Source organism: Acinonyx jubatus, chromosome A2 (genome assembly GCF_027475565.1).
Source record: "Acinonyx jubatus isolate Ajub_Pintada_27869175 chromosome A2, VMU_Ajub_asm_v1.0, whole genome shotgun sequence".
Taxonomy (NCBI): Eukaryota; Metazoa; Chordata; class Mammalia; order Carnivora; family Felidae; genus Acinonyx; species Acinonyx jubatus.
Genome location: NC_069383.1, coordinates 19,066,930 through 19,084,126, shown reverse-complemented (window position 1 = coordinate 19,084,126; position 17,197 = coordinate 19,066,930). Strand labels below are relative to the sequence as shown.

Here is a 17,197-nt window from a genome sequence, read left to right as displayed (position 1 = left end):
TGAGGACAATATGAGGTCAGGGAAAATAAAATGAAGACAAGAATAAAAAGGGGTTGAAGAAGACACAACAGGTCGGCACAGATGAATGAACGAGCCTGACAATAACCCACCACAATAAGGAATCAGAGCTAACGTTACAGGCAGTTACTCTGTGCCGAGTACCGTTCTAAAACAAAGGTGTGAACCGGACCGATTGTTCCTTATTTTTTAAATTCCCAGACACATACTCCAGCTCCCATTAAATATCTCAAATTGATGGTCTGCAACTTTAGTACAGAAAGCTGGCGGTGAAGGAATCTCTGAATACAGACCCCGAAGGCGTCCCTACCAGCCAGGACGGTGAGGGGCTGTGCTTTGGATGTTATCTCCACAGGAGAGACGCTGGAGGAAGAGGACAGTTAGAGGAGGTGGCTCTCGCTCAGCAGTTTTACAACAAAAAAGTGGAAGCACACAGAACTTGCTAATGAAACTCTCCATCAAAGGAAGACAGCCACTGGGAGGGACTCCGCACCTCCCACCCCCCCACCGCCAAATGCCTGCCTGGCTGCAGACATCCTCCCTGGCATGTTGCTTTGGGACTCATTTTCCTGTTCCAAGTTTCCATATTGCTTTTAATTTGACTTCACCTACAGGGACCTGGGGGGTGAAGGTTCTTCATCCCCGGGGGTCGTTCCTGCCTAGCAGACACACGAGGTTCACACCGACTGAGCACAATAGTCTCCTATAGAGAACTGTGGCTCAGAATACACCATTAGTAGCCTACTAAAAGTACTTGGTCCTTCAACGACATCAGAAAAACGTGTATTTCATTTGAAATGACATGTGACGACTCAGTACTTTTTGTCTTCCCCAGGTTCAAAAAATTGCTTACATTATAAAACAAAGCCTCCTTCGAGTGCTTCCCAAATTGTTTGTATAGGGTCTCCTGGAAAATACCCATCCTTGCTGACATCAGAAGAGCAAAAGTCAGTGCCCCTATACCTAAAAAACAAAAATTGGGTTATAAGAATTAGATTTGCTCATTTCCAGACATTTTCCTAAAGAACATTGATTGTTTAAGGTTCTACATATATTACAAACTAGTTGTAGAACATGCACAAAATTTTTAAAAGAAATAAAAATTAACTACAATATTACTACCCACTCCTTAATAGCTTGCTCTATCTCCCTACATACATTTATTTACTTATTTTATGCAAAAAAAACAGGATCATAATGAATATACAATTTTATATCTTGCTTTCTTCATGATCTTTTTCTTGGATTTTCCTTCAAGTCGTTTATTAAAATTTTTTCAAAGGTATGAATTAATGGCTCCATATTATTGTAGCACATAGAAACCATAGTTAAATGTATTATTATAACATGAGCCTCATTAGGTTACTTCCAGTTATTTTACCATTAAAATCACTGTCCATCTTTCTACCTAAATCTTTAAACAAAATGTTGATTATTTCCTTAGGACAGACTTTCCAAAATGGAATTACTGACTCAAAAGTTGTAGCTATTTTAAAAACTCAATACATCCATTTTTTCCAGAAAGGCTATGTCAATTTCTACCATAAACAGGTTATACAAAAATGGTTGTCTTACTTCACCCTCAGCAGCAATGAGGATAATAATAAATGATTATCCAATTTGATAGAGCGAAAATAAAAAGGGACTGCATTTTGGTTTCAATTTGCATTTCTTTGATGCCAAGACTACTGAGGCCGAACATACAATGATCAGACACTAATGTTTTCCCCATGAATTGTGTGTTCGTATCCTTTGCAACTTTTTCTTGTTGGATAAAGTGTTTTTCCAACAGCTCATAAAGATCTTTCTATGTTAAGAACAACAACCTAAAAGGATGAAGTCTCAAAGCCAAGAAGCACGGAGAACAGAGACCTTTCATTGCTACTTCTCTTCCACTTGGTCTCAATCTGGTACTGCTGCTACCTGGCTAAGCAGGAAAGAGTTTCACCTCCGTGTCATCCAGTGTGAGGCCAGAGCTCTGCAGGGGTTGTCTCGTGACTTCCACAAAGAGATACTTGTATTTTTAAAGATTCCCTAGGAGACTCTGCTGATCAGTCAGGTTTGGGAACACTCATTAGGGAAAAGCTAACTTATGAAGAAAATGAATCTAAGATTCAGAAATGAGCCCCTTGGAAATTTCAAGAGCCAACTGCTCTAACGTGCCCTTCGTATGTAGAAGCTCCTGCTCAGCAGACAGCTCATGAAGTAATGGACACTCGAAGCAGTGCTCCCAGTGAGTGTGACAGGCAACCAGAAACTATTCCAGTGGCAGCCGTGGAAATGTGGATCCATGTTGTAGAACACGCTACCCTGAACACGGACATTGTCTTTCTTTCATGTTCCGAACACCAAAGTTCAGAGACAGATGACGACCCCGGGTGCCTCTCTCCTCTGTGGCATCATCTGTGTAGCCAAAGCTTCTTGCCAACAAACCTGTCCCTTAGGAGAAAGTTCAGCCAACAGAACTGCAGAGGCAATTAGCTTCATTGTAATTACTGTACTTGCCTAGTAACCACCTTAGAAATGCCTGGAATCCGTCATTCTCGCTGGAGCTGGACTGGGAGGTCTAGGAAATAAGAAAAATACTCGGTATAGAGTCTAGAACTACATGCAAGGTGCTTGGGTACAAAGGAAATATCTGTGTTACCCAGTCACCTCCACTCTTTTCTTGCAGAGACCCGAATCCTTCTATTGCATAAGCATTTAAGTTTATTGCGTCAATAATAGGTACCTGTGCCCCCACGGCAAGGAGTGAACATAAATAATTTGTGAAGTGATTCTTACCACCTGCTTTGCTGACATGAAAGTGCAAATAAATATCCCCACAGACACCAGGGCAATGGAGGTATATTTGAATATGCTGTATCTGCAAAAACAAGAACCAGAACACCTTAGGAAAAAAGCACACATCTGAATTTCCACACTATGTTCACAGTCAGATGGAGCCTAAGAGTAAAAATCACCAAAACATGGCTGAGGGGATCACTTTCTAGCAGACTTCCCACGTAAGGCCATGTGAGAAAGAATCAGGATGCTGGCTGGTGTCTAAACAACACCCAATCTTAGCGCTGCTTAAAAGAGTTTCCATTGGTCGGTGGACCGATAGATCGTTTCATCAGAAAACAAGAACCAAAAATGACACAGACCAGACATGACATTCCATTCTGCTCAAGAGTCCAAATGAAAGCCCGACTGAGATCTTAACTGCCACCTGTTTCCCCTGTCTTCAGGGGGCCCAGACCTGAGTGTCAAGGGACACAACACACAAGAGGAAGAACAGAATATCATGGCCAAGTAGCAGGATTCAGTGCTCAAAAAAAAAAAAAGAAAAAGAAATCATTCAACTTGTCCATTTTCAGGAAAGGATTTTGTAAATCATGTCTGAATGACTCGACTGTTGCTTTTATTTTATTATTATTATTTTTTTATTTTAGAGAGAGAGCATGTGTCCAAGTGGGGGAAAGTCGGAGGGGGGAGGGGGAGGGGGAGGGAGAGGATCTTAAGCAGCTGAGTGTGGAGCCAGACTCAGGGCTTGATCCCACAAGCCTGGGCTCATGATCTGAGCCAAAATCAAGAGTCGGACACCCAACTGACTAAGCCACCCAGGCGCTCCTCTAATGTTTTTAAATGCTGGCACAGTTGGATAAAGGGAGGACTATGACACTAATAGGACTACTAACAGTAAGAACGGTAGCATTTCCTATTAACTGGAACAACATCGTTAACATCCCTCTTGGGCTCTTAGTGATAAAGCAAAAGGACTCAGGCAAGAATGAAAGGAACTTAAACTTATAGGAGGAACCATCAGAGGTTTTCCAGTCAAATACTTTGTACTCTTCTGGTCATATCACCTCATAAAAGGCCAAAAGGACTGGCTGAGCAGCAGCTCAAGGGGCCAACAGCACCACGCCAGAGGAGAGGGGCAGGGTGAGGAAACAGGTGCTGGAGGAGGCAGATACAAAAGTAAGGGAACTCTTCGGTCTGGAAAGATCAAGATCGGGAGAGGTTTGGAATTGTGGCCTGAAAATTCATGAAAATTAACGAGTATGGACTTGGTCTTCAAAGCCTAGAAAGAGGAAAACACTGTGAACCTAAGAGGCTCTACTCAGGTTAAACAAGAGGAGATACTAACTTACTAAGTCATGGTAGTAGATAGTTACCTTAGGGAAATACCTGCTTTTTGGGGAGCACACACCAAGGAGCGTCAAAAAGGCTTACTTGGATAGATTCAAGATAGCAGACCCAAAATAAGTTCTTAAGGGAAACGGAGATGTTTGAGAAAGGCCCAGGACATTTCGGAGCACTGTCAGGAGAATACATTCCTTTTAAAACATGTCCTTTGGTATCCCTGTTATGAGCAAAATCAAAGGCTGGAAGGACTGTAGGTCTGTCCCAACGTGAATTCTACACATTATCAAGAAGCGTGGCAGTCACTTCGATGTAACGAACCTGACCAGTATATATGAATGCTTACCTGGAGAGAACCTAGAAATCTGTTACAATCATACCTATCTGGGGGAATACAGAAGCCTCAGAAGATAAAGGGTTTGTGATAAGGAGCCTATCAAGACAGGACAACTATCTTTCTCGTGACACAGCCCTTATTTCTTAAAAACTCTAGATTCCCACAGAGAGTTCTAATACTGGAGTCTAGGACAGAAAAGTTGGCATAAGCTTGTACAGTTGTGATCTTAACAGCGAGGGTGAACTTTCCCTGAGAAATGTTCCAGACTGAATGTGCTGACTCTCCCCAGTGCCTCACCTCCTTGGGGGCATGGGGTAAGGCTCAGGACACAAGTGGAAGGCAAACACTTTGAGAAAGCATCTCAGGGCCTTCTGGTATTCCCAACCATATCCTAGAGAAAGCCACTGGCGACAACCACATAGAACAATCCTGAAACTTTTCATTCTATCTTCTTGGCCATTTGGGCCCTTTGTTAGGAATTTTCTTTCTAACATGGATGATCATGCTATACTCATAAACACCTTCTATGACACCACTGTCCCAGCACTTCCATGAAGCTGAAAATGTTCCATATCTGGGTTCTCCAACACGGTCACCACCGGCCACATGGGCTATAGGCAGGTAAAATGTGACTACTGGGACCAAGATACAAGTATTTATTTAATTAAATTTAAATGTAAACGGTCTCATGTAGCTAGGAGAGACTACACAGGAGTGACGTTCTAAATCAATTGGTTATGTAGGTTACTGTGGTACTAAAGACTCAATGATGACAAGAGTTCCACCCAGAGAAAATGCTGCTCCAAAGCAACAGATGGGGCCCCTTACCTGGTCCACGGCTTCAAGATGCATGTCACTGTTACAGAGAGAGCTGAGAAACAAGGAATTATCAAGAGCAAACTTATCATCACTACAAGAAAAGGAATCCAGCTGATGGATGGGGCTCAAGATAGCCTTGCTAGACATAAAATACAAAAGTTTGTTGTTTAGGGGTGCCTGGGTGGCTCAGTCGGTTAAGCGTCCGACTTCAGCTCAGGTCACGATCTCACGGTCTGTGAGTTCGAGCCCTGCGTCGGGCTCTGGGCTGATGGCTCGGAGCCTGGAGCCTGCTTCCGATTCTGTGTCTCCCTCTCTCTCTGCCCCTCCCCTGTTCATGCTCTGTCTCTCTGTCTCAAAAATAAAATAAACGTTAAAAAAAAAAAAAGTATATTGTTTACCTTTTCTTCAAAATGATAATTCCTAGGATCATGTTGGCAATTAGAGAACCCTACAAAAGGAGACAACAGTAACAGTTTTAGTGCCCCAGGAAAGCAAATAATTCCAGATAAATATGAACATGGACAAGTGGGCAAAAGAGCCGAGGAGGAGGAGGTCAGGATGAATAATAAGGTTCACTTGTTCTTATAATGGCAAAAAGTACAAACCACATATATCTCTTATGTAAAATAATAAAATCTTTCAAAGATAACAACAAGAAAAATGGCCAATTCTCTAAATACCGGTCAGAGCAGAAACTAAGGCTAGCCGAAATAAATTATATTGTAGACTTATTGTGAAATTTTCCATCTAAATTATGAGAGTTTTAATAAACTTCTCCTCACCCTCGGTTTTAAATAATGAAAGAAGTCATGCAGGGATGTCTTTCTCTTCTTTGGAAAGGTGGCGATCAATCAGCAAGTCTTTACTGAAAGTCTACTACACGTCCAATGCTTTGAAGGTTATCTACGTAATTATAATTAGGGCTGAAAAGTCCCTTTGGGGGTAGCACCTTCGATCTCACAAAAATCTCAAGACTACACAGAAGTGCTGTAATTCCAATGACAACCCATCTTGCATTTTTCTGCAATTCTAACTACACTCCCCTTGAAGTCTTCCCTGTTCTTCAGGGAGCACACTGTTCTTATTTATATACCAAACTACATGCAGATCTCCCACCAAACACTAGTGGAAGAAGAAAATGTCTGCTGCTTTGGGAGAAACCCTACCTTCATCAAAAATTTCCCTTTAATTGTCTCAAGTCTCTTGCTTAAAAAAAAAAAAATTGATTATATATATATACACACATATACACATATATACATGTGTATATATACACACGCATGTATATACACATATGTGTATATACACGCGTGTGTATATATACACATGTGTGTATGTATACACGCGTGTATATACACATATGTGTATGTATACACGTGTATATATATGTGTGTGTATATATATATATAATCAGAAAAGGGATGTATCTATTTTATGTACTAAGAGTAAATGTAATTTTATGAAAGAAACCAAAATTGATGAGTAATAAGTTAAATAACATTCATACCAAGTCTGAATATAAAATCAGCCAGATGAAAGAAATTTAACATAAAATCTGTGTCCCGGCAACATTTCAGCTCCTTTTACTGATCATTCTTAAGACTTCAGAGGGATAAAAGTCAACTGTCTACCTTTTACCTTACTTTGCAGATGAAAGCCAGCCTATGCTCACTCATCCAGGACATCTATTCTTATACCCTAGACTTTACTTACTACAAGACTTTTCTACTTTTGCCAAGTGTTCAATCTACCCTCTTGGCTTCATCTTCTGAAAGAACATACACATGGGAGCCGGCAGCACTTACAGATCTAAATATCATATGCAGGGGCATGGCGATGTTGAGATTCAGGGCATAGTTGTTCACCACGCTGACAGTGAAGAACATGGTGACCATCACAGCATAGTACCTGAAATGCAGACATCACAGCACATCACACAAAATCTACTTCAAGAAAATCAAGGGTAGAAGGAAATCAATCTTTGTGGTTAGAAAGGTTATTTTGTTTTAGTTCCTCTATATTAAGAGACTGTATCACTATTATAATGTGAAGTCAATACTAAGTACATATAAAAATACATCACAAAGCTAGACTAAGATGGAAAAAGTCTGAATTATAGAGTATGTTTCGAGGAATACTATTTTAATCTTTTTCAAGGACACTCTCTAAGTATTTTTCAAGCAATTTAAAACTAGTATTCAAAAAATGTTATCTGATGGGGCGCCTGGGTCACTTAGTTGGCTAGGCGTCCAACTATCGATTTTGGCTCACATCATGATCTCACAGTTCATAGGTTCGAGCCCCGTGTCAGGCTCTGGGCTGACAGCACGAGCCTGCTTAGGATTATCTCTCCCTCTCTCTCTGCCCTTCCTCTGCTTGAGTGCACGCACGCTTTCTCTCAAAATAAATAAACATTTTAAAAAATGTTATCTGATAGACATCAACAGATTTTTTTTTTAATTTTTTTTTTTATTTTTGAGACAGAGAGAGACAGAGCATGAACAGGGGAGGGGCAGAGAGAGAGGGAGACACAGAATCGGAAACAGGCTCCAGGCTCTGAGTGGTCAGCACAGAGCCCGACGCGGGGCTAGAACTCACAGACCGCGAGATCATGACCTGAGCCGAAGTCGGACGCTCAACCGACGGAGCCACCCAGGCGCCCCTCAACAGATTTTTTTAAGTGAATGCACAATTATCATCATCAGTTCTTTGTATGGAATGGTCAATTCTCTCAACTATTTCTTCTACACACTTGTTTCTCCTATTAATTTTCACTACTCTTTTCTAAAGTAAAGATTTGCTAAATTAAGGATGACTGTTAAGATTATCTCACATTCCGAACCAGTGGCCTCCGAATTAATGAGGATATTATTTGGCATAGATCTGTATTTAAAATCACAGTCCCTGTTTTTGACAGTTTATAGGTCTTTAAATAATAATAAAAGCAAAAGCTAAAAAAAAATTTAAAAAAATCAGTAACCCTAATCACTTAGAAAGATAAAGGGACAAATACAAACGAACAATTATGAACAAATAAATGAATTGAATCAAATAAGTAACTTTGCGCTTGTATGTCCCATTTTTATCTAGAAAATACTTCAAATGCCTTTCATCCCTATCAGGTTAAGCCATATGAAACTGCCATTTTTTTGGTAGGTCAAAAGGGCTGAAAAGCAGCAATTTCATATGATTCAACCTCATACATTCAAAAGGAGAAAAAAATAATATTTAAAATAAATGACTAAAGAATGCATGGCAAAGGAAAGTAAGTGGTTCCAAATCCTTCAGGACATGTTCAAAGTCCTTGAGCACAGACCCCCTCCCCCCCCCCCCCCACCTTTCTTGTCTTTTCACGGGTGAAGAACCACAGCACCGAGACTCCAGGGATCTTCCTCGACAAGAATCTACTTGATGATGCTGGTTAGACGTGGAGCTGAATGCCCTAACAAGCAGCCATGCCAGGGCTAAGCTAACACAGTCTGGAGAGTTTGACAAGTTTCACGATGAACGCAGGACACAGCATTACACACACTCAAAGTTACTGGTTATCGAAAGAAAACCACAGGCCCCAAACGGTGCCACTTAGGTTAAGGACCCGAGTCAGTAAACCAAGACTTAATTCCTAACCCAACTGCAGTTTCAATCCCCCAAGAATGTAACCCTGAACCAGTCAATGTAGAGTTTCCTGGTCAATACTAGGGAGTTTACTGATCGACCCCTTCTATTCCCCTTAGAAGGCAACCTTGCCTAAACAGCACACATTTTGCTAATAAATTCCGTTCTTTTTTAATTTTAATTTTTTTAAGTTTATTTTGAGAGAGAAAGAGTGCATAAGTGGGGGGCAGGGGGCAGAGAGAGGTAGAAAGAGAGTATCCCAAGCAGGCTCCACACTGTCAGCACAGAGCCCTACACTGGGCTTGAATTCACGAGCCAGGAGATCATGACCTAAGCCGAAACCAAGAGTCGGATGCTTAACTGACTGAACCACCCAAGCGTCCCTCCTTTCTTTTTTTAAAATGCCTTCTCTCTGAGGGCACCTGGGTGGCTCAGTTGGTTAAGCATCTGACTCTTGATCTGGGCTCAGGTCATGATTCATGGTTCAGGAGACTGAGTTCCCTATAGGGCTCTGTACTGACAGCTAAGGCCTCCTCCACTCTCTCTCTCTCCCAAAATAAACAAATAAACATTTTTTTAAAAAAATAAATGCCTTCTGGGGCGCCTGGGTGGCTCAGTCGGTTAAGCGTCCGACTTTGGCTCAGGTCGTGATCTCGCGGTCCGTGAGTTCGAGCCCCGCATCGGGCTCTGTGCTAACAGCTCAGAACGTGGAGCCTGTTTCCGATTCTGTGTCTCCCTCTCTCTGACCCTCCCCCGTTCATGCTCTCTGTCTCAAAAATAAATAAACGTTTAAAAAAAAATTTTTAAATAAATGCCTTCTCTCTGCCCTTAAAAACCATTTTCTTGTTTACTTGGTGGAGCTCCCCTCTACTTGCTAGATAGAATGCTGTCCATTCATGAAGAGTTTAAGAAAGCCTATTAAATCTTCAAGTTCATTTGGTTAAATTTTTTTTCTAAACACATTTGGTAGCAACGTCAGGATCCAAAGGGAACTTCTGATGGTGTTCAGGGACAGGCAGAAACACAGGCATGGCGCCCTGAGAACTCTTCTGAGTTTTCTCTTTCTGGCCATTTCCAAGAGCCAGTGGTAAGTCCCTCCTGGTTTCAGCTCTGCTCTTTCTGCATTTGAGCTACCAATCTAATGAGCTTCCCAGAACAGAGTTAACAGGTCTAGAGGGACAGGAGGATCTAACAGCACTGGTCCTTAGCTCTGGGTTCGGTCTGCAGTACCACATTGTAATCCCTTCCCCAGTTCCAGTCCACGCCCCCCATTTACCAGAGTTTGGAGTTTTAGTCCTTTACCCCTTTCCAGTGCGCAGTCTCCCTGAAGGGAGTCTGCTGGTTTGGTCTACGTGGGCAATTGTTAGTTTTGTCCCTGGTCTTTTCTTGGCCAGTGCAGAGTAACATCTTTTGCTGACTCCTGGTGTGTTAAGGGACACGTCTTTGTTGGTCGTTTTGTGTAAACAAAGGCTTAGCCTGGAGATCCTTAAATTCAACGGAGTCAAGCCCACCACCTTCTGGCAAGGCTGCCTATTTTAGGTCTAAAAACTATGGTGCCAGAAGCTGCGAACAGCAACAGAAATAGCGATACTAAAAAGAACCTAGAATTACAATGGCCAGGATGGAGAACGTTCCAGTTAGGTGAGGCCATTTAAGAAGTGCATTTGAAAGAAAGGATTCCCAAATTAGGCACAACGGGATACCTATTTTACATGGCAAGCACAAGCCTCCAAAACGTTTCAAAATTCCAAAGTTTTTATTAAAAAGATTCAGCGTAAAAAGCTCGTGAAAATGAGAAAAGGTACTTAAAACGAGACTGTAAGGCCAGTGTCACCCTACTGTTCCCCTCTAGCCTTTGAGTACTCATCCTGGTCAACCTGGGTGAACTGCCTTTTACTCTAAAGAGACTATTAAGCAGTCACTTGCAGAATAAGACTAATTGAGGCTATCGGTGATACTCTTCAGATATCTTTCACTCCGTGGTCAAAGGTCAAACTAAAGTCCATACTTGAATAATTTTTTTAATGTTTATTTATCTTTGAGAGAGACAGAGAGAGAGAGAGAGAATGCAAGCAGAGGAGGGGCACAACGAGAGACAGAGACAGAGAGAGAGAGAGACAGAGAGAGAGAGAGAATCTGAAGCATGTTCCAGGCTCTGAGCTGTCAGCACAGAGCCTGACGCAGGGCTTGAACTAGTGAGGTGCAGGATCATAACCTGAGCCAAAGTCGGACGCTTAACCAACTGAGCCACCCAGGACCCCCTTTAGTTGAATAATTTCTTAAACCTAGGGAGGATCCTCAAGAGTTTTTGTAAATATATTACCTGAGCCCAGCTGAGAGAGGAAAATAAAAATCTGCATTGTCTCTTCCTTTCCAAATCCAGTTCCAATGGTTACTGATCCTTTCTCTCACGGAAACAGCTATTTCCCTGCTTGTCTCCTTTTATATCCTAAGAACTTGACTGGCTTTCTGCCTGCCTGGGGCATGCAGGCAGTTGATTCTTTCCTCGGCTATTGTTGAGAGTGATCTAGATTCTCCTAAGACAGTATCTTTTACACCCTTTCTGAGGACCCCTCTTGGGTTCATTGTTTAATCCTCCCAGAATTATTTACTGTTTGCCCTGACAAAATATTTGAAAGGATTTAATAACTTTATAATCAAGAATTGGTTGCTGATATTCACAGCCTGACAGCAATTTTTATGTCAAGGCCTTCTCCCCCAAGCTATTATGAACCTGGAGACAAAGAAGACATTCTCATTTTTTTAAGACTTTTTAAAAGTAATCTCTATACTCAGGAGCTGGAACTCACAACCCTGTGATCAAGAGTCACAAGCTCTATCAACTGAGCAAGCCAGGCACCCTGAAAGAAGACATTCTTTTTTTTTTTAAGTTTATTTATTTATTTTGAGAGAGACGGAGAGAGCGAGCAGGGGAGGGATAGAGAGAGAGGGAGAGAGAGAATCCCAAGCAGGCTCCATGCTGTCAGTACAGAGCCCCAGATGGGGCTTGAACTAACAACCCGTGAGACCATGACCTGAGCCAAAACCAAGAGTCAGACGCTTAACCAACCTTAACCAACCGAGCCACCCAGCCGCCCAAAGAAGATACTCTTATAGCTAGATGGGTGTGTCAGTACTTTGATATCATTTAGGGGGCAATCCAATTGTTTGAGGAATTAATAGCTGTTCTTGTTTTAGAAATCTAGTCTTTACAAGACCAGAGCTGTGGTTCAAAACTATTCAAAGACTACCAATCCCTTTTGCCAATCCCCAAACCTACCCTATCTCAAAAGTCTTGTAAGTGTAAAAATTCCGGCTTTAAGGGAACAAAAATCCTAGTAAGAGAAGCTTTTATTCTTTCTCAGTGCCTTTAAGATGTAAATGTCCAATGTTCTCCAAGGTCTTCTCTAGGAAATTCTATCTGGTCCATCCCTTTAAAATGCAAATTTCAGAAGCGCCTGGGTGGCTCGGCTGGTTAAGCAGTTAAGCGTCCAACTTTCCGCTTAGGTCATGATCTCACGGTTTGTGAGTTCAAGCCCTGCATCGAGCTCTGAGCCTGCGGCCTGCTCTGGATTCTCTGTCTCCCTCTCTCTCTGACCCTCCCCCACTTACACTCTGTGTGTGTGCCTCTCTCAAAAATAAACAAACATTTAAAAAAATTTTTTTAAATGCAAATTTCAGGTGGGGCGCCTGGATGGCTCATACAGTTAAGCTTCCGACTTCAGCTCAGGTCATGATCTGGTGATTAGTGAGTTGGAGCTCAGTGACAGGCTCTATGCTGAAAGCTCAGAGCCTGGAGCCTGCTCCAGACATCAGATTCTGTGTCTCCCTCTCTCTCTGCCCCTCCCCAACTCGCATTGTCTGTCTCTCTCTCTCAAAAATAAAAAAAAACATTCTTAAAAAATTTTTTTAAAAAGAAAAAAGGAAAAAACAAAAGGAGGAGAGGTTATTTGGAACTCGACTTGCCAAAGAGAAATACAAATCTTAGGTGTCTTCATAAATACTAGAAAAATCTTTAGCTATCTAGACTGATAACCTTATCCCACCTACCAGAAAAACTTGGATCTAACTTTTAGAATTAGTAAATTCCGTATCTATTTCACAGCAATACTTTAAAACCTGAAGCTATAAGGGCTCTCTGTCTATATGTTCACGTGTACCTGTATTTACATGCTGTAATTCTGTGCTATTTTCTACTTCTAGATGGTATTGCTAAAATTAATTTGTAAGAGCTCTATTCAGTTGGTTTGAGGGCAAGCATTTGTAAGGATTGGGCATTCTAAAATTCTCAAATAGACACTAATCCAAACATATTACAAGTTCACATGGTCTGAAAAGAAATATTCGATATAAAAGCTAGTTTAAGGTTGATGGCTTAATTAAAACAGATATGTCTTTACAGTTAAAACACTACATATAAAACGTATTCTCCTTGAGTTTACTAGCCAAGTAAGTTCATATTGTCTCTTATAAGATCTGTCAACAAAAATTAATAGCTTAGGATAATGGCTGACTTTGTCTAATGTTTAATACAGCTTTTACAGGTAATCTAAAAATAGTTACCAGGGCACCTGACTCACTCAGTTGGTAGAACATGCGACTGATCTCAGGGTCAAGTTCAAACCCCACACTGGGCATAGAGCTTACTTAAAAATAATCATAGTTATTAAAGACAAGTAAATTAAACAACATAAAAGTTTATAGATGAGCTTTTCTATGGTATTTATGTCTACTTATAGAGTTTTCCCTTTTTTTTTTTTTGGTAAGCTAAAACCTTAAAGTTTTGCTGAGTTAGGTTAAATGATGAGTTAAGCTAAAATCATTAAAAATCTAGATCATTTCTGGAAGTAGAAGTGATGAAGGAGCATAAGGCAAGCGGACACCCTACAAACTCTCTCCCCCCACCCCCATCCCTAGGTGGGATATGTTTTATATTCCTCAGGCACTCCTTGCTGCCCAAGAACAAAGCAAAGGACAGAAAACAAATGGTTAAACTGACAGTCTCCATCAGTTTACAAATATCTTAGTAAATTACAAGAAAAAGGCAATCTTATCAATAGCCTAACCTCCATGAACTCCCTCCCATCTTAATGATAATGCTTTGCTAGAGGGAAAAACCACCTTAGCTTGATAATAGCTAGGCCTCCAGTAATTATCTTTAGCATATGGAAAATCCCTTTAAAAAAACCTCCTCTTGACTTAATCTCTCCTAACTCCACAGTATATAACCCCAGTGCAACTCTTTCTGCCCAGGGGTCCTGTCCCATGCTTTATTTAATAAAATCACCTTTTTGCACAGAAGCCGTCTTCAAGAATTCTTTCTTGGCCATCAGCTCTGAACCCCACCATCACTCCAAAACCCCACCAGGAAGATCCTAGGCTCTCCTCATACTAGAAAACTATCAAATCACCCTAAGTACCCAGAAATTGACCTGAAGACTAGCAGACGAAGTCCACAACTAAAGGTAGAGAAGAGCCACATCAAAGAAGGTAGGAAGTGCGGATATAAGGTTTGGGAGAGACATGAATCCAGGCCACTATGGTGGGGAAGGAGCTGTGGTCACGGAGAAGGACAAGAGATAGAGTAACATGTGGGAACAGACTAACCCAAACATATTACAAGTTCACATGGTCTGAAAAAAAATATTCGAGATAAAAGCTAGTTTAAGGTTGATGGCTTAATTAAAACAGACCTGTCTTTACAATTACATGGGGAGAGCGTGGGGAAAACAAATCCCCACAGCAACTGGCCTGGACAGTGAGAGGGGCTGAATTTCATGAGTTCTTGCAACCAGGCTTAAAGCCTGGAGTTCTAAAGGTCAGCAGGCTTGGCTCCGACAGAGCCCCAAGGCACTGGGCCTGCTCTTAGACCCAAGGCAGGGTAAACAGCCTGAGGACATACAGTGATTTGAAGAGTGCCTGGGGCACACAGTGCTGAGGTTAGTTGCTCCTCTGAGACTCCTCCCAGAGAGGCAGCTAACAGAGAGACCCCTCTGGGAGTACAAAGGAACTGGCAGGAGGCTTTCCCTCCCCTGCCCCTCAGCATAAACACAGAACCATGTCCAAGAACCAGCCCAGCAGACACTGGCCACCTAACCTGCTGACAAGGCTGGAACTGCCCCTCCTGGTCATGCTTGCCTCAGACCCAGCAAGGCGGGCCCCCAGAAGACCAGCCCAAACCCGGGCCCACAGCACCTATCTTCTGACCTGGAAGTTTGGCAGGGCCTTGGTTCCAGCAGCAGTGGCTCAGTTCACAAGCAGACCGCAGCACTAGTTAAAGCGCACCACATTCAGGCCAGAGACTAAACACTGCCCACAACAGGCAAAGAAAGGCTCTGCAGAGGTCTGAAGGATAAAGCAGTCAGAACACAACAGCGAAGCACGAGCAGCACGCATTGGAGAAACTCCCTGAAGCAGCAGGCCCTGGGTAACAGGGGACACTACGCTGTAGGGCACTGCACGACCTCTTCTTCAGAAGGCCAATACCCTCAAGATCAAGAGACATAGCGGAGAGAAATAGGCACAGAGACTTAGACAAAATGAAAAGACAGGCATCTGTCCCAAATGACAGGACAAGGCCATGGACAGAGATCTAAGTGAAACATATGTAAGTAATATGCCTGACAAAGAGTTTAAAGCAATGATCATAAAAATACTCTCTAGACTTTAAGATAGAGTAATGAAAAGTAACCATGCTGAACAACAACAAAAATTATGCAAAACGAGAACAGACTTAGGGAACTCAGTGACTCCATTAAACATAAATGCATTTGCATTATAGGATTCCCACAAGAAGAAGAAGAAAGAAAAAAGGGGTAGAAAATTTATTTTCAGAGATAATATCTGAAAAGTTCTCTAATCTGAGGAAGGAAACACATCCAGATCCAGGAGGCACAGAAAACCCCTAACAAAATCAACAAAGGGAGATCCAGACCGACACATATTATATTAAAATGGCAAAACACTAATAAAGAAAAAAATTTAAAGCAGCAAATAAAATAAAATAAAATCAGCAAAACAAGAGAGTTACATATAAGGGAAACTCCATAAGGCTATTGGGATTTTTCAGCAGAAACTTTCCAAGCCACAAATGAGTGGCATGACATATTTAAACGTCTGAATGGGAAAAATATGCAACCAAGAATACTCTATCCAGTAAGGCTATCACTCAGAATAGAGAGAGAAAGAGTTTCCCAAACAAAACAAGAAAACAGGTAATAAAATGGCAATAAATACATATCTATCATAATTACTTTGAATGTGAATGGACTAAATGCTTCAATCAAAAGACACAGGGTGAAAGAATGAATAAAAAAAAAAAAAAGACCCCTCTATATGCTACCTACAAAAGACTCATTTTAGGCCTAAAGACATCCACACATCAAAAGTGAGGGGATAGAGAAACGTTTGTTATGAAAATAGATGTCAAAAGAAAGCTGGAGCAGTAACACTTATGTTGAACAAAGTAAACTTTAAAAACAAAGACTGTAAAAAGTAAAGACTATAACAAGAGACAAAGAAGAACATTAAGTAATAATAATAATGACAATCCAACAAGATCTAACAACTGTAAATATTTATGCACCCAACATGGAGGCACCCAAATATATAAAACAGTTAATAACAAACATAAAAGAACTAAGTGATAATAATACAATAATAGGTGATTTTAATACCCACTTATATGAATAAATCATCTAAACAGAAAACCAAACAAGAAAACAATGGCTTTCAATGACACACTGGAACAGATGGATTTAGCAGACATATCCAGAACATTCCATCCTAAAACAGCAAAATACATTCTTTTCAAGTACACATGGAACATTCTCCAGAACAGATCACATATTAAGCCACAAAATAAGCCTCAACAAATTCAAAAAGGCTGAAGTCATACCATACATCTTTTCTGACCACAAGGCTATGATACTAGAAGTTAACCACAAGAAAAAATCTGGAAAGATCACAAATTCGTGGGGGTTAAATAACACGGTACTAAATAGTGAATGGGTCAATCAGGAAATAAAAGAGGAAATTTTAAAAGTACACAAAAACAAGTTAAAATGAAAACACAATGGTTTAAAACCTTTGGGATAGGGCTTCTGAAGTGGCTCATTTAGGTAAGTGGCCGACTTCGCCTCAGGTCATGATCTGGCAGTTCGTAAGTTTGAGCCCCACATCAGGCTCTACATTGACTGCTCAGAGCCTGGAGCTTGCCTCAGAATCTGTGTCTCCTTCTCTCTCTCTGCCCCTCCCCCAAACGTGCACGTGTGCAAGCTC

General features: G+C 41.3%; 1 protein-coding gene across 4 annotated transcripts in view; it reads right to left on the bottom strand.

Moving 5' to 3' along the window:
* The window catches only part of SLC35B4 (solute carrier family 35 member B4), a 39,069-nt gene that overhangs the window by 7,251 nt on the left and 14,621 nt on the right, over positions 1–17,197 (bottom strand). For 3 of the 4 annotated variants that reach the window (XR_008296623.1, XM_027075505.2, XM_053218059.1), the window contains exons 3-7: positions 7,108–7,210; positions 5,701–5,750; positions 2,803–2,884; positions 2,524–2,584; positions 872–981 (exon numbers count right to left, since the gene is read on the bottom strand). Coding sequence is in view for 3 of the 4 variants with exons in the window: in XM_027075505.2 (XP_026931306.1) it covers positions 872–981; positions 2,524–2,584; positions 2,803–2,884; positions 5,701–5,750; positions 7,108–7,210 (406 nt within the window). In the remaining variant the exon portion in view is untranslated. The remainder of the gene's footprint in view (positions 1–871; positions 982–2,523; positions 2,585–2,802; positions 2,885–5,700; positions 5,751–7,107; positions 7,211–17,197) is intronic. The other variant, XM_053218060.1, reaches the window with a different exon arrangement.